Source organism: Pangasianodon hypophthalmus, chromosome 8 (genome assembly GCF_027358585.1).
Source record: "Pangasianodon hypophthalmus isolate fPanHyp1 chromosome 8, fPanHyp1.pri, whole genome shotgun sequence".
Classification (NCBI taxonomy): Eukaryota; Metazoa; Chordata; class Actinopteri; order Siluriformes; family Pangasiidae; genus Pangasianodon; species Pangasianodon hypophthalmus.
The window spans coordinates 15110891-15129568 of NC_069717.1; the positions used below are offsets into that span (position 1 = coordinate 15110891).

The window sequence follows — 18678 nt, forward strand, 5'->3', positions numbered from 1 at the left end:
CTAGTCCACCTCCAGTGCAGCAGAGCAGCAATGTGACACATCCAAGATCGGAGCCTGAACTCATACAGGCACTTATGCTAATACTGCTACTTAAAGGTCGGCCCTGCAATTTTTCCCACAATTCTGAATGCTAATTGCGAATCCTAGCACATATTGCAGATTTTTTTTTAACCTATTGCGGAAACTCCTTTGCATAAATTACAGAATGTGGTAACAGTTATCTTAAGAGGGCATTCATGGGGCTACATGACACATACATAAGCCATTCCTGACAACTGACATAAACCTGCAAGCTATTTATAATGCCTTATTCCAAAAGGCATCAACAACAGGGCGCTGTGAGGTGTTACCACTCCGAAGTTGATTGTTTTCTTATAACAGCACATCTTAATATAAATATGTTTTGAATTGAATTGCAGCCAGCACTATGTCTTAGCCGTGCTGTTATAGAATATTAATCCCCTTCTGATTATTTTTGAGAGTGTGGTATAAGCTGTCATAAAGACATGCGTAAATGTTTTTTATGTCAAGTGACATCATTTTTTTTATTATGACACTTTCTTAACTGCCATACATTAGAATGTCATAGCAACTGACATTTGTTTCTGGGTGTACATTTGGTATATCAGAGGGTGGTAATGGTGCTAAACCTCATTATCAAACTCACTGTAATTTAGAACCAGAGAAAATATACAGAACCCTGTCATTATAGTGCCCTTGTCCTTAGTTTTCATTAAAATCTTATGAATAATAACATTAAATTTACTTTACCTAAACATACTATGCATAATATATCTATGTCATTATACTGTGATATTTTGACTTGACTTGGGGACATAGGGCATCCTAGGCTCAGCTGGGGGTGTGACAAGGCCTGAAAGTGTATCTTGTTAACATTAGGGACCTTAATAATATCACCTTTGATATTTTCACAACTGAACAAAATTTTGATGGATTCCTGACCAATTGTTGTACTTCCTGTTTGTATTATTCACGCTATTGTTGTATTTAAATGAGTCACTTGGGGAATTGGTATGTGTGAGGCTGCTATCATGTGACATCTCAGTGAGTGTGACATTGGGAAATAATATCTGTCAAGGTAAAAATAGAACCTTACCCAGACATACTAAATATAGATGACTCATAGATGTGGATTGTGTTTCACGCTGGTAAACAAGCAGCTAAAGCTAGAAAGGAGCAGAAAGAATACATATCGCAGGTAAGAATATGTAGTGTATACTGGTTTGAAATAGGTGAATGGTGTCTTTAAATTTCGACACCTTGTTTTATTATTTGTATCTCATTGTATGACTTTGATAACAATGACAGGTTATGTAACATCTCTACTCTATGCTGCTTATTAATACAATGTATATGATATATTTATTACATAGTATGTATTGTTTATTTGTATATATTTAAATGATCTGTTTCTCACTTTGCCTTAGTATTTTTGCTTAGAATTTTCACCTAGACAATGCTTAGCTGTATTATCACCATTTAAAATATTTCTAAAGGAAATGTGAACATTAAAAAGACATTTGTTGTATGGTGTCTTTTTTGTTTTTAGAAGCTCTTTTTACTCAGGAATAGTAAGCATGAGGGTGGACAGGATTGGAATTGACACTCCCGTGTATGACCTCTCAGTGATACGCAAATTTTGGGAGGTCAGGGTGAAAAAATACAAGCAGCGTCAGAAGAAAGAACAGGAAAGGATCAACAAAAGTGCCCTGGCGAAGTAAGAAGGAAAAATGGACAGACCTGTTGTACTGAATACTAGTCATTAGTAAAACTAAAATACTGTTTGTGTTTTGTCAGTGTTTAGGTTTTTATAGACAACACCATAACCTAGGCTTTTTTTTTTTAGGATAAATCAGGAATGGCAGTATCGCTTAATATGCAGAAAAATGAAGAGCAAAGAAGTCACTGCTCTCCAGTGCTATCTGGAAAGATCAGCCTTCGCAGAAATGGGCATTTTACCCACAGTTCACACAAGTATGTTTACTGATAAGGTAAAGTCTATTAAGTGTAGACTGCTTGAGAAACAGGATATACTATAGCCCTAATCAGGGCATGATATTTCACATTTGAAATGCTCAGATTTTTTTGTCTATGTCAACTCTGAGCTTCATGATTATATATTAGGTATTTCAAAAAACACAGTCAGAGTCATTATAGCTGAGATAGCAGTGGAGACCTCACTTTGCATTATATCTTGAAATATGAAGACCTACTCAAGCCAACTGATTAGATAACATTATTGTCAGTTATATTAGATTTTTTCCAAGAGGGCCTTCCTGGTAGGAGTATAATTTGCTCACTGACTCACTGACGCCCCCAATGTGCGTGTGCAGGAGTCACCTGAGACATTTATTCAGAAAGTGGTGGTGTATATTCAAATGGCCATATTCATCATAAACAAAAACAGGGCAAAAACAGATATATCAAAAACTATTTTAATTACACTAATTAAAAAAATTAGGACTCTCACATCTGTTAAACCCCAGTTTAACGTCTGTAGCCATGGTGATGTGAATGATTTCTTGAATGTCCTACCGGGAACCTTTGGTCCAGCAAAACTAGTCTTGTCTAGTCTTGTTTACTAAACTGTAGCATATTGCAGTTATTACAAATATTGAAACCATATTTTAAAATAACATTAATTACAGCTTTTCATTTTCATTCAGGCATTGACAGTGAGGACAAGAAATTCATTTTTGAGCTGAGTGGAGATAAATGGAGGGTAAATATTAGCAAGATTTTTACAGTTTCGAATAAATAAACTGTAAAATCACTACAGAGGTGAAAAAAAAAAAAAACTGTGATTTTATCTGTGTTACAGAAACTACCAGAAGATCTTCAGTATATGACTTTTCTGCGAGAATGGCACATTCATAAAACACAAATTCAAAAGTTGCCTGAATACATTGAACAGTTTGTGGACTTGTGTGTCTTAAACATACCTAAAAACAGACTCACAGAGCTTCCAGCTGAGATAGGTCAGTTCCTCATTATATTATTACACTCTTTTTTTTTAATATTTAGATTACGTGTAATTGCTATACCAGGCATTATTGAAAGCATTTTTGTTATATGTGTTTGATAATTTATGAACTTTGTGACTAAACTGATCCTCCCGGATAGGAAAACTGGCAAACCTAAGAGAACTGAATGTGAATTACAATAAATTATCAAGCATTCCACCTGAGCTTGGAGAGTGTGAAAATCTGGAAAAGCTGGAAATTATGGCAAATTTAGACCTCAGTGAATTGCCCTTTGAGGTAAGAGAAATGAAAGATCTTAAATCGTGCATAAAAGTGCTTTTAACATACCAGATGTTTGTTGTTAATATGTTTGACATAACTGTGTTTTTATGTTAGCTGAGCAACTTAAAAAAACTTAAACATCTAGACCTGGCAGAAAATAAATTTGCCACTGTGCCAGTCTGTGTACTTCGAATGTCAAGCCTTCAGTGGTTGGACATCAGTAAGAACAGTCTTCGTGATTTGCCAGAGGATATTGATAGGTATGTTTAGGATGTTCTAAATGCAGTTTGCAAATCCATATTTAATACTAGTTTAGTGTTTACAAGGCACTTCATGTTCACTATTGGTTTATTTGTTGATGTTTAAATCTGTATTTTAGGCTGGAACAGTTACAGACATGGTTCCTGCATAAAAACAAATTGACATATCTACCAATGTCAACAGCAGATATTGTCACCCTCAGAATGCTTGTTGTCAGTGGAGATGATCTGACCTGTTTTCCTGCCAGCCTCACAGAAAATCCAAATCTAAAGTGAGTATGTTTCGCCAGCAAAATCTTTGTTCTTACTACAGCTAGCTTGAAGCTAATATATATATATATATATATATATATATATATATATATATATATATATATATATATATATATATATAATTTGTATAATAATTTTTTTTTTAATTATATCATTTTCAGATTCATAAAATTAATTGATAATCCAATAAGCTTGGATGGCAGTAAGGATAAGAAAGATAACACACTCGAGGAGACTGAGCATGACAAGGAGTTTATGCAGACCTATATTGAGACTCTCAAGGACAGAGGTAAGTTATAGCTGATTTGTAGAAACCATGAAAGCTATTATGTAAGGAATAAAACATGACACAGCATACTGTTATAGGATCCCTGAAGTTGATTATTTTCCAATAACTCAGCATGTGCTGAGTGTTATATTCCCCTTATACAACAGCAATTTACCAGCACTAACAAGGTTTTATTTATTAAAGAACAACACATCATGCTTTTTATTCGTTTACATTACATTTAATGTTGTGGAATGTCCATGAAACAAGTTGGTTCCTGTTATCACCTTTCTTATAGCAGCTATATATAGTTGTTCCCTCTCCAGCCTCTCTTTTTTCATCTCTCTTGAAGTTAAAACAACAAAAAATGTCTGTCCTTAAAAACTTTCTCTATGTCAGAACAGCTTTACCTCTGACTTATATGGGTATATGTTAAATTTAGGCTAGGTATACCACAATAATTGTTAAAATATAATATCTAAGCTCAGATCACCTAGAAATGCTGTAGACAAACTGAACTTCTGATAACACTTTAAAAGCAAATGTTTCCAACATTATTAGTATTTTTTAAATATTTTTTACAACATACATGCAATGCATAGCGTTACTGATATACATCTTACTTATTTATCTCCTAAAAAGTGATGTAGCAGAAAGCTACCTTGGGGGTGTTAACAATGACACCTAGACTTTCTACCAAGTTGTTATGTAAGCAACACACAAAATGATGATGAAAAGCATTTATCATATGCAAATTATGAAATACAAATGCCCCTTAGCTAAAATACTTAGCCAATGCAGTAGCAAAAAAGGTGCCCAGAAAACACGTTAGTGATCAGCAAAAATTACCAAAGATATCTGAAATTGACATTCAGTCTCAGGTTTCAGTATTGTGCTAATTGACAGAATTTGTTTGTTGTTCATTGCAGCTTGAATAATACTGCAGTTTTCCAAAACTCATGAAATGTTAAAAATTACTATTGCTTTCTAGAAACAGCACCAACGTACACCACCAAAGTGTCCCTGACTTGCCTTCTTTAGTCAACCTGAAGATTCCAGAGCCAACTGGGAAATCAGCAATAGGAACAAAACCATAATCAATGAAGACGTTAAAATACTTCTGTAGGTTTTGGTGTTATATGCAAGACCTGTAATTAAAAAAAAAAATTCCTCCTATTTCCCAGAAGCATGTCAACAACAACAGCAACAACAACAAAACTCCATTTTGTCCATGCAAGCTGGTTTACCTTTTACAAACTGATGTGTGCATGTGTGACTGATACTGAATGGGTTTTATATCCCACAAGGAGATATAGGAAAGATTAGGAAAATACCACTCTCTAGGTTTAGTGCACTGGCAAGACCAAACTCTTATTGCTGGACAAAGGTCTATTGAATTTGTTTTCTATAAGTTAGTTATTGTGAAATGTGAATATTCATTTATAGGTTTGACATGTATTGAGAGCAGTGATTTGTATGATAATTTTGTCTTTAGATAATTAAAATGTGAAAGAGAATTCTGCTATAATAAAGCTTTGTAATTCAATACAAGGCCTCACTCTATCTATTAAACAAGAACAGATCATCAGCTACAACAACATATTTTACTTATGCAATTACGTGTTATAGAGCCACACTGAACAAATGTCAAGTTACAGCATTCAGCAAAGACTTCATATGCGAGAGCATCTGTAAACAGTAACTATTACTCATGCTGCATACGAAGTAAATTGGTACATGTTGCAAAAGTTACAAAAAAATAAAAACACTGCCCTTTGTTTCTAAAATGCTATATATTTAAGAATATATGTATATACACACATTCAGTTTGCAGAAACTACTGCAATAGTTATTGTTTGCATTAATAAAACTATGCTTGACATTATGTTCGTGCATTCTTAGGCCTTATAATGCTACCAACTGAAACTACAGCGAGCTCTTCTAGTGTGCTTTTGGAGATGAAATATGCCACTTATACCAGTGGAAAAGACATTTCATGGCATTGTAAATATGTACATGGAACAGCAGTGTTAAAGAGGCATATACTGTATTAAATATTGTAAATGATGATTTAATATAGCAGAGATTAAGTGAAAAGCATGGAAACAAAAATAATAAATTAAATGGTGTGACTGCCCTATGCTTCACAACTAAATACCGCTTGTTAGTGGCATGTGTATTACAAAGCATCGTAGAATAAAATGAAATTGTATTTTTATTGATATACTGTGAACTCCAAATAGATCTGACAGCTTCTAACTGTAGACATTTAAACAAATATTACACATCAAAAACAAATACATGATCAGGAATGTCTGGGTTGCATATGTAAAAGCGATAATGAGAAATTAGTTGCTGAGATGGAGTGAAATGATAGTTGGGAATCTTATCATTCGAATATAGAGCATCAATCCGTTTTTAAAAATTAGACAGGGTTGAGCTAGGCCCAATTTTACAGACTGAGGTAGCAGTTATTATTTGAGGTGTGACCACAAGCAGAGGGTGCACAAGTACAGTTAAATAGTCTTACACGGGGAAATAAATACCCCTTTTGCATATACATGTAACAGTTCAAGAATTTACAAACTGACAAAAATATTTAGGCCAGTCTGTGACAATTGTACGCCATATCCTATATACTTTTCATATACAATTCCTTGCCTATATCTCAATACAACATACTATTATATAAGCTGAAGATATGACAACACCTTGTGCATTTAGTTGATAGGTCAAACTATAAAGCTGCACTGTGGCCAGATAGTGGTTGTTAAATAACACCAAACTATGGACATGGATATTTCTCTAGCTCCATAGTTAATAAAATAACAGCTTATATTAGGAATTTAATTACCATAGTTTCCATATAAAGATTGTCTTTCAGGTTTTTTTTTAATAGAAGACTATTACAATGCTACACATTTAAAAATTAAAGGACATCAGTGACCTATAGTACATCATATAATATACAATCAGCAGTGACTGAATAACAAAAAACAAATACTTTGCAAATGCATGGTGAAGGCACATTTTCAACTAAGAGCATAACATTAATACATCTCAGCTTGCAAACATAAGCAAAGCTTACCTTATGTTAAAACGTATTTAAAAAGTTCAAAAAGCTCTTTTGGAGACAGAGTTGGAACAAGTACATTATATAAAAAAAAGAATACAATTCTCTAGACTGTAACTATGTCATGTCATTCCAGATCACATGTTTGCTTGCACCTCTGTACTATATTTCTTGCATGTTCCAAAAAAAAGCTGAGGCTTCAGGTAGTATCAGTTGGCTACATGCTGCTGTCCTGCAAGAGAGGCTCGATGTCCTCATCACTCCCAGGAGCAGAACCGTTACAGTGTGTTCCAGTAACAGGTGAAACCCGTGTACTGCAGGTTTTCACCGTCACACTGCGGCGTTCTGGGATGAAGCAGGCCACCAATAGTGCTAGAAGAACAGTACAGGCTCCAAACAGGAAAGGAGGGCCTGGAATGACTGATTTCTAAAAGAAAAGATGATGGACATTACGCTAAGCAGCTGTATAAGATCAACGGTTTATAAAAATAAAAATTAAATCAATCAATCAATCAATCAATAGATAATCCACAGCATTTTACATAAACAATGACTTTATATAGATTGTTCCTTGTATGCAGAGCATTTTTTGTTCTTATATTAACTGTTTTATTTTTAAAAGTTCTATACTGCTTTTAATTTTTTCTGGATTTTGTTGTTTAAATACTAAAATACAGTTATATATAATTTCATCTTACTAATTTTGCCACGTCAGTGGCATGAATATTTACCTTTACTCAGTTGTATTTAATGTTTTTTTCTCCCTAATATTACTTTCCACCCTGTTATTATGTAAAAAAGGACATTTGTATGTCCTTTTGTTTTACTTTAACCCAGTATACTATTATCACGTTGACATTTGTTGGGCAGTTCAACTTGCGAAGCTGGTTCTGGTTGTTAGTCCTAACCCTCTTTACTTTAATATTCTGGACAGTCCACATACACCACATTTGTGCGATATATATATATATATATATATATATATATATATATATATATATATATATATATATATATATATATACATACACACATACATACACACACACACATACATATAGCCATTTAAACATATTCAAGGTCAACCATTATTGTGCCTCAATGACTAAGTTTGCTGATTATCTCTCTTAACAAATTTGTTATCATAACTAATTTTCCCTCTCTATTTCCCCATATTTTATGCCAATGGAGGCTAAGAGTGCAATATATAAATGTTGTTCACACATCTGTAATTTACTTTGAAGATTATAATACATCTTCAGGTTTAGTGCTTTTACCCTAAAGCCAGTATGTTTTTTAAATGTCTTTAAAAAAAAAAATCATACCCATAAGGGCCATGAAAATGGATAACTACAAAAACTATTTTTCATCCTACAGTTCATGCAATATTTCACTGGTTCTTTATGGTCACTCCAGCCAGTGTACAATTTTGTTCTATTACAGTTCCTAATACACCTGGGCTAGGTACAGTCAATTTCAGAATTACTGCCACCCCTGAGGAAAATGGGCAAAAATCAGTATATAAAATGCAAACACAACACCTGCGTGGCACAATACTTGCTCTGGTAGGTTGTGTGAAATTGCAGTGTGTGAATCAGAGTAATCAGAGCAAGTAGCCTCATGTTTCCCTATCTCAGGTGTTACTGGCAAAATGTCTTTATGTCTGTCTCCACGTAGTAAGTTCTAGAGATCTGATTCTTTGTTTTATGCAACAGGACCAGGATAACTGAAAACTTTCTTGAACACATAACATACAATAATACAAATTTTGAGACCGTTTGTGAACAGTGAGAGCTATTATTTTTGCTTTATAAACTAACATTTCAAAATGAAGTAAAGAAGTGCATACTGAAACATATATCTAATCAGCTGATGTGCTACAGCTAAGGATGAGTAATATTTGATGTAATAATCGAAAATTCAAAGACATGCAAAACAGTAACATTACTTAATGTAGATAACAAAACTTTGATAGAGATCTCTATTAGGGGCTACAACAGGACAAAGGTGATGCGCTATACATATACTTTGCATAAGTACAGAAGTATTCTATGGATGGTGGTTTTGTAAAATTGCACTTTTTAATCTATTTTTGTATTGTATATATTGTAATGTATATTTTATCTCTGTTACAGTACTCTTTTGCTCCATGAAATATGTACACAGCAAAGACCACAACACACATTCTGAGTATAATACAGTTACTGATAAATAAAACTGAGGCTGATTTAATAAATTCCATACCTTATCACTGACAGCTGAAGCCCTGTCATGGTTCATTGGCCCCATCTCATTCAGTTCCACATTGAAGAGAAAAAAGATAAATCCAAAGAGAGCTGGACCAAGCCCATTGCACAGACCCCTAATCCCAGTTATCATTCCCTGCACTGCACCTACATTAAAGACACGATTAAAATTGCCAAGCTTTGAAATTCACAGCTTAGTAGAACATTATAGAGCAAAAAGAAACACTTTATAGGACTAAATTATATCTCTGGTATTTTGTTGTGTGTTTGTGACCACTAATTAGTTACTATTTCTTTTTGTTTTTTAATCTTTTAAGTGCACTACTATCTACAAATGTGTTATAAAATAAATATGCAGCACTCATATTGCAAGCATGATGCAATCACGTGACTGATGCCAGTAGTTACAGCCTGACGTTCTCTTACCCTGCTGGCCATGATCTGTGATGTGGGACACCAGGGCACTTATTGTAGGGAAGGTGATACTGGACATAGCAGCCACTGTGCCGGCTGACCACATCATCCTACAATCATTTGTCACAGAAATGTTGCAGGTTTATTTAAAACCATAAAATAGCTGCTATTTATTTGTTAGATATTATACTTTTATGATAAAACATACCATGTTTCTGACCCAAAGCCATACCAGGCCAGCTGGAACAGCTGAAATCCAAGTCCTAATAACATAGTATTCTTATTACCGATTTTTTTCATCAGCACACTTAGGAGCAAAGTCTGAAAGGAAGGCAATGGGTGAACTGTTAGAGTACATCATTAGCACAAAGTAATAACATAAATACTAAAGACTAAAATGTATCAGTCTAAAGCATGAGAGCACCACCTTATCCTACAGTCTGTTTTTGACTATACCCCAGGTTAACATTTGCTTATTCCATTTGCTTTTATTGTATTGATCATCAAGTTTGAATTTCAACTATGGATTCTTTTCCATGGTTGGCAGAGAAGCACAGACAGACAGCAGAGAAAACAGTTTGGTAAAATATCCTAGAAAAACAATTATTTAAAAAACATCAGTGAGTTTACAGTGTCAGAAATAAATACACTAGAAGCATTTACCTGCATTAAAGTAATTTACATATTTGAAAATTAGTTGGTTCGGTTTATAATTCAGGCACAGGGAGCACACACACACACACACACACACACACACACACACACACACCATAAAGTACCAAGAATCTGTCACTTCAGGTAAGTAATAACTTTCGGCTGAAACATTGTGCAGGATTTACTTTAGCTATATTAAACGTGTTATGTTCTCAGCACACAAATGTTGCATTTACTTCATAAAAAAATTAACTTGAGCTACCACTATACTATAATTACCTGTTGTTAGTAGGTGTCATTTTTAAATCTAATATGTGGACTATATATAACTTTCACAGTGCATACAACTACCTGCAAATAATTAAAACTGGAGATAGAAACACTGCCTAAATCTATGCCTTAAGCATAGGCATCAAAGTGGTGAAAATCCCATGCTCTAAAATGATGCTAATATTCCTAGTAATGATAAATTGTTAGCTCAAGTAACTCAAATTAGATATTTATGAATGTCCTTCAGCTACAAAGAATGCTTCAAAATGTGATTAGTACCTGTGCTATAATAGACAGGATTCCAACCATTGCTATAAATGCTGCAATTGCTGCCGATGAAAAGTTAATAACCTGAAAACAGAAAACAGCTTAAAAACTCATCATAAGGTTCAACACATTATATACCTCAGGAAATAAAAAGAGTTAAAAATTGCAATAATTCAAAACTTTTAACATACAGTACTGTGCAAAAGTCTTAGGCACATGCAATGAAATGCTGTAGAGCAAAGATGCCTTCAAAAATAATGAAACCAAATGTTTCTACATTAAAAAAAAATACTATAAAGAGCAGTAAACAGTAATAAATGAAACAAAGTCAATATTTGGTGTGACGATCCTTCGCTTTAAAAAAAAAAATAAATAGTCTCAGGTACAGTGTGTGCAGTTTTATAAGGAAATGAGCTGTAAGTGTTACTGAGCATCTTGCAGAACCAGTCACAGTTCCTCTGGAGACTTTGACTGTTGCACTTGCTTCTTGTTTTTGCAGCAAAACTCAACAGCCTTAATTATGTTTTTCTGTCAGAAAAGTGGTCTCTTATGTAATATGCTGTTTTCTTTACTGACATACAAACATTTTTCTGTAACATTTAAATTTGTGCTAATGTTTGGAATTCTAAAATGTTTTTGTACTGAATCAATAATGTAGAAGTCATAAAATAAAAATCTATAACAAAGTTTGTACTAAAAAAAAATTGGGTGCCTAAGACTTTTGCACAGTACTGTATATTGTGTGGATTACTCAAAATAACTGTAATTCATAATTAAAACAAATCTCCGCTGAGACTGAAATGCCACTTACCTGTCTTAGATATAAGAAAAAGCTGGAATATTGTCCTGCCTCCGGAAGGTATGACAGAAAAACTGTGACACATATGAGAAGCACTGTGGTGTCCTTACCCACTTTTCGTAAAGACTGTGAAAGCAAAGGGTAAAAACAATAAGCCCCTAGACTATTACATGCAGAATAATAACTCAAATATTTTATATATACATACATTATATATATATATATATATATATATATATATATATATATATATATATATATATATATATATATATATATATATATATAGATAGATAGAGAGAGAGAGAGAGAGAGAGAGAGAGAGAGAGAGAGAGAGAGCGCGAGAGCGAGAGAGAGAGTGAGAGAGAGTCTTAGCTATACACTAAAGACATTTGGGTTTGAGATCAAAAGATGAGACAGATGTCAGAATGTCAGCTTTCATGTCCTTATCTTTACATCTAGATGTGTTAACTTAGAACATGGCACCTTCCGTTTCAACCCAGCCATTTTTCAAGTGATCAAAAATATAGGAACATGTAACTGGCAGGTGTTTCTTGTTGCCCAGGTGTACCTTTTTAGATTAATTGTTTAAACAATCAATAGCTCTGAATGTCTACTCTTGGTTTGAGCCCTGGGTTTCCCCTGTGAAGACTGCATCTGTTATCAAAAAGGATAAACTAACATGAAGACCAGAGAGATGTGTATGGGAGAAAGCAAGCCATTTAGAAGCTGAGAAAAGAGGGAAAATTGAACAAGCTTTGGGCAATACAACAATTTCAAATGTCCTGAAAAATAAAGAAACCACTTGTATACTAACAGCCAGACATCAAACAGGTTGGCCAAGGAAAACAACAACAGTTGATGAGAGAAACATTGTGAAAGCTGTGAAAAAAGACTCAAATACAACAGTCAGTGACATCAACAACAGCCTCCACAGGGCAGGGGTGATGGTATCACAATCCACCATTCGAAGAAGACTTATAGAGCAGAAATATAGAGGCCATACCACAAGATGCAAACCACTCATCAGCAGAAAGAATCGGAAGGCCAGATTGGTATTTGCAAAGAAATACAGAGACGAGCCACAAAAGCTCTGGAACCAAGATTAAAATCTAACAAAGTGATGGAAAGACCAAAGTCTGGAGAAAGAAAGGATCTGCTCATGATCCAAACATATGAGCTCATTGATCAAGCACAGTGGAGGTAGTGTCATGACTTGCATGGTTGCTTCTGGAACGGGCTTAATAATCTTTGTTGAATATGTAACTCATGATGGTAGCAGCCCAATGAATTCAGAAGTCTACAGAAACATTCTGTCTGCCAATTTACAGAGGAGTGCATCCAATTTAACTGGGAGGAACTTCATCAAGCCAACACAACAAAGGACTTCATCAGGGGAAAAAAGTGGAAGACTGACTGACCAAGTCATGACATGGGCCTGATGCAGTTACTGCAAGCAAGGGAAATGCAACCAAATATTAAGTGTTATTTACTTAAAGACTATCTGTTCCAATACTTTTGCTCACCTAAAATTGGGTAGTCTGCCACCAGTGGTGCACATCTAGATGTAAATATCAGGAAAGGAACATTTTAAAGATATACAAACATTTATAACTCACAGCAAAAGGGTCAGCTTGCTCCCAAGAAATTGGAAAACCCCATGATGACAGTCTCATTTTGTCTGGCAGAGACTCTGGTACAACGAGGAGTATGAAAAGAATATCAGCTACAGCAACGATGGTGGCCACCAGTACTACTAGACTGTCTCCATAACTGGCAGATAGATAGGCTCCTATGGCTGGACTCGTAACTAAACTGGCAGCGAAAGTTGCTGATACCTGAGAGGAATGAATGCAGTAATATTAGTGTCAGTGATATTAGTGTATACACTGGTGCATATTACTTTTTAAATCACAGCAGTATCACAGACAGAGATCAAATAAATATTAGAAGATAAATATAATTGTACAACAGGTAGTTCTGACCACACATTTGATTGGCTGAAAAGTGTTCTAGCTGTGCTGATAGACTGATACACCTTTTATCCTACAAGATGAAGAGTAGATTATTATTATTATTATTATTATTATTATTATTATTATTATTATTATTATTATTAGAGCCTAAGCCATAACTGTCACCTTTGGGTACTTATAACTCAGTTCATGTTTTTAGTGACTAGGGATCAGCTAAGTAAATAATAATGAAATAAAATCTATTTCAGTATATTTAATTATCTGTGCCACTAGACAAGGGAAATTTCTCCCACATACTGTAAAGAAACCCTGTGTCATTGCTAACTGCAAAGATTAAATGGTTAAATACTGTCTAGTATTAGTAATGTAAACTAAAGTGACCCCAATCAGAATAAAGCATTTACTGTACATGCATGAATCCGTCATGTCCAATACATTTCCATGTTATCTGCTTTGTTCAGCTCAAGCAGCTTTGATTTCACGTATGCAGAAATGATGCGTCTAAATGTATTGAGTATGCAATCTTTGTTTTCCAGGTGTATTTGGATTTTTTGAGCTTTTTAAGGTAATGCAAGTGTACTCTCTTACCAATCCATATGCTGTGCTTCTTTCATTCTCCTCTGTAATATCTGCTACATATGCAAATATAACAGAGAAGGTGACCGAGAAGACTCCAGATACAGAGATAAGGGCAAAATACCACCTAAAAAGAAATACAGAAACAAGTAAATATGATTTTAGTTATAGGTAACAAATATTTTTCCCCCTTGAAGTTTCCGGGTCATTACCATGTATAAAAATATTCAATGATTTGAGCAGATCTAAACTAAACCTGTATACAGTGTGTTATTTAAAACACATTCTCTCTGAGAAATTATAGCAATCACGTCTCTCATCTAGAACAGACCTGCAGTGGGCAGTAATCTGTACAAAGGGATACGCTCACATGAGAGGCATGTGATAGCACACAAAGAGCTCAGTGTTGGCTGAGCCATAACTCCTACCATGGGCTTATCCTCATCAGCGGGATGGGGGCACAGGTGAAGAACACTGTCAACAGCAAGAAAGACTTCCTGCCCCATACATCCGACAGGGCACCAATCAGCGGGGCACTCATAAAAGACAGCAATCCCTATCACAGCCCACAAATATATTAGTATATTTTTATCATTGGACATTTTCGCTGCTGAAAAATGAAGGCATGATCAGAAATGAGTGTTCATTTCAAGTCAATCATTGCTGAAAATCCTGGCACAGTATGTAATTAACATACAACTTCAAAGACTGGGCAAAAGCCCTAAATAAGGCATGGAGGTAACTAGCTAAGGTATTTGTCTACAAATATGCATCTACCAGATCACGTGGTAGGAAACAACAGTTTATTTAAATAAATAAATAAATAAAAAATTCACCTTCACTCCTTGAATAAGCCCATTCATGAGGAATGTGTGCTGTGGAAATGTTTCATGTAGCACCTGAGAAAATGTAGAGAGCCAGAATGACATGTTGTGAATATACTAAATATCTGACTGATCAAACATGGTTAAAGAAACGATACATAAAAATAGCATAAATGCAGATATGATGATAAATGATGTAAACAATGACACTGTACAGATGTCAAAGAACATTAATGATATAAATAAGCTGAAAATTCCAAAGTTAATACAGTACTTAATAATACTTTATTTTGGTGCAGTAGCCAGGTAAAAACCTAAATGAAACTTCCTTACTGGAGTAAGGAAAAAGTGCTGCATTTTTACCTTTTTTTTTTTAAATTATAGACTACATTTTCCCTTAAAAATAACTTGCACTCTATGCTAAAGAAAAGGTTTCCTGACAAAGGAACTTAAATTACACTTTGTGCTCTATTGATATTCCATTCATATTCATATCCCACATGTTAGTTAATTTATGAAACTATGGAGAATTTGCTTTACTGTTTCAATTGCTTTGTGGAGCAAATTTCCAAGTACACCATCTTTATGTGGTGCATTACGTACAGTCAACATTGGTGTTGTAAGAAGACCCCAGGAAAAGAATTCCAAAAAGATGACCACGACTGCATGGGTCACCCTTGCCCGACCAACACTGCGCTGTGAAGAAAAGAGCAATTAGTTTACATCATTACTTCTGTACTCATTCTGCTGGGTTATAATGATTTCTAAGAGAGTTGTAATAATACTTTGTATAAGTAGTGGATTTGATTTGACATATTTTCTGATTCACTATTGTATCTTATTTCATGAACATGTATTTGTTGTTGACTGAGAAGTCTTGCATGCTAACGCACATGCTAATTGCACCACTGATGTTTCGCATGACTTTGGCAACAGAAGCTTACTCTTCTTTCTCACTAGCAAATGAGAAATTGCCCATGACTCTTGCAGTTTGTCTATTGTGGGCATGTGGGGACCACTACTATTGCTGCTTACGGATGTGGCCTGTCAAGCTTTTTTAAATTCTGATATACATTTATAGTATCCTAAATGTATACTGTACAACTCATACACATACTTGTGTTACCATGACTGTTTAAACTGGATCTGTCGCATTACTGCGTCATGTGTAATTTATATAGAATTGAAAGAATCTCAAAACTGTTTCTTGTCAATGTCATCATGTGTCTTTCTGCTGTTGCCAAAACCACAGCTCTGTGCTGCACACAGGAAATGAACGCTTGTTTTGTCACTTTCCATCTGAATGCAGTGCCAGAGACATTCAGCATGGAAAATTAAATCGCTGCAGTGTGTCTGGATGTGCAGTATGCTAGGTGGTAAAAAGCGCACTGAGTTTCACAAAATGTCATGCTGGAAAAATAACCTGTTTGCTGAATGCAGTGAGCGAAGAACAAAACGCTCATAACCTGCACTCCTTGCTGATAATGTGCTTTCCTGCAGCCATGCTAGCCACACAACTTGTGATTATGATTAAGTATCAGTCACAAATGAACAGTTTACTATTCAAATTCAAATTCAATTTCAAATTTTATTGGTCACACACACAACCACACACAGTACCACATGCAGTGAAATGTCCAGTGACCTAGAAACAGAATTTACTTGCATACAAGAAGATAAAGAAAAAGAAAAAATATATAATATAGAGAACTACATGTGGAATAAAGTGCAGATCTGTGCAGTTGTATTCTAATTATCTTTGAGTATTGAATATTTAGAAATATGGCTAGATAGTCAAACACACAACACAGTGGCTGAACACTGAACAGATGTATCATTTTGTATCCAGCTGCTACTCCCAAAATTTTTTTTACAACCCCCTCCTTCTGGACTCTGTAGCCTAAATCAGCCGACAGCAACCTCAGCTGCACTTAACCCTTTGCCTGTGTAATCCGCTACTGCTGTAAACACCTTACATGTCTACCTCCAGTGTCTGTCTTAGCATGATTGTAAATTTATCCTACACAATACTTATGAAGCACTCAGAAGAGCATGGTATTGCTGACCAGAACTAAATGAAATAATATATTTTTCTGCTTGGGTTTTTTTTTTGTTGTTGGCTGATTGTTCTGCCTTTCCTCACAGTCACACTCTCGACAATGTAAGAGATTTTATGGAAAAGCTATTCTAAAAAATATCTTTCTAAAAAGAAAATTAGGGGGTTGAGTTTTTTGATTATTTATTTATTTATATAGTGATTGTTATTTGGGCCTACCCAAGAATGTGCAAAGATGCTGCACACAATTTTTCCTCTAATTTTCACCACTGGCTTATGTGTTTTTAAATGGTTGATTAATACCATGATATTTTTGTGTTAGCTTATCATACCATGAAGCCCATAATTAAGACGTTACAGAGTTGCTAAACTACCTGACTGAATTCTGTGTTTTCAAGCAAAATCATGTGGTTAATCACATGCCAGCTGGATATGTGCTTAAAAGCTAAACTGAAGTCTTAGGACATCCAGGACTACCCAGTGAATACACACTCAGTAGTGAAAGTGTGAGGAAGATCAGGGAAGTGTGCAGCTGGCTAAACCCAGATCAGTTAGCTGATTAGATACCGAAAGTGGAAGAAAAACAAAGATATGCCAGAATGTACATCGCCTTTAACACCGGCTAAAACTGAACTACTGAAGGAAAATCTAGCATAGTGTAAACAGCTAGAGGACTGTGTAAGTCCTCAGTCAGCCCAGTCTGATTCAGTACTAGCTAGGCTATAGGAGTGTAGGCTGTGTGCTGTATAAACACCTCGCCTACACGGCCACGGCTAGATGTCTGGGTGTTTTCCGCTTCAAGAAACCAGGACTGTAAGTTAGCTAAGTGTTTACATGCAGGAATCAGTGACTAGATCGCTATTATTTACACTCGATATAGCATTGCCATAGCATCACTGTTACTGATAGTCAATCACTTACTGTAGCTGCATCCTTAATGTTTCTGACCAGCATAATGCCGTCAGTGCCTTGTTGTTCTCGAAGAGCCTCGTTCATCTCATAGTGTGCTACATGTACCTGGGCAAAAAATCCATCCTGTACATTTTATTAAACAATTCGCTAAGCTTTTATTTAAAACCGGTGGGCACAGACCCAACTTCAAACGCACCGTCAACTTTGGTAGCCAAAGTTGCTCCTCGATACTTCCGCTTACGCCCGAGTGATACGTCCGTCTTTCAAAATAAAAGCCACTTGTGTCGCCCCTCCCTTATTTATTTATTTATTTATTTATTTATTTATTTAGATTTAATTTACTTTATTTTTATTTTATTTTTATTATCTTTACCACAAAAATTAGATCAGAGCTGCATCAGCATTAAATAACGGCTGCAGTTACAAAAGAGTTATCAGCAACAATGTTAAAATTTTATTCACAGTCAATGCTAAATGAACTTCTTTAGTGCAGACCTGTGTGGCCAAACATCACACCTCCATGCTGATAGTGCAGGAAGGAAGG

The 18678-nt window shown here is 35.0% G+C and overlaps 2 protein-coding genes across 2 annotated transcripts; one reads left to right on the forward strand and one right to left on the reverse strand.

The window, feature by feature from the left end:
* The first annotated feature begins 1119 nt into the window (after positions 1-1119).
* lrrc2 (leucine rich repeat containing 2) lies at positions 1120-5268 on the forward strand. Its single transcript, XM_026922605.3, has 10 exons — positions 1120-1219; positions 1571-1738; positions 1868-1995; positions 2688-2743; positions 2843-2999; positions 3145-3281; positions 3381-3526; positions 3646-3798; positions 3961-4088; positions 5059-5268. Exons 1-10 carry the CDS (start codon positions 1137-1139, stop codon positions 5106-5108), a joined length of 1206 nt encoding a protein of 401 aa, XP_026778406.3. The 5' UTR covers positions 1120-1136; the 3' UTR covers positions 5109-5268.
* A 996-nt stretch (positions 5269-6264) lies between these two features.
* mfsd14bb (major facilitator superfamily domain containing 14Bb) lies at positions 6265-18390 on the reverse strand. Its single transcript, XM_026922595.3, has 12 exons — positions 18144-18390; positions 15770-15862; positions 15179-15241; positions 14771-14898; positions 14355-14469; positions 13410-13628; positions 11803-11916; positions 11004-11075; positions 10009-10121; positions 9813-9910; positions 9385-9533; positions 6265-7567 (listed from the first exon to the last, which is right to left on the reverse strand). Exons 1-12 carry the CDS (start codon positions 18216-18218, stop codon positions 7358-7360), a joined length of 1449 nt encoding a protein of 482 aa, XP_026778396.3. The 5' UTR covers positions 18219-18390; the 3' UTR covers positions 6265-7357.
* Positions 18391-18678: the final 288 nt, after the last annotated feature.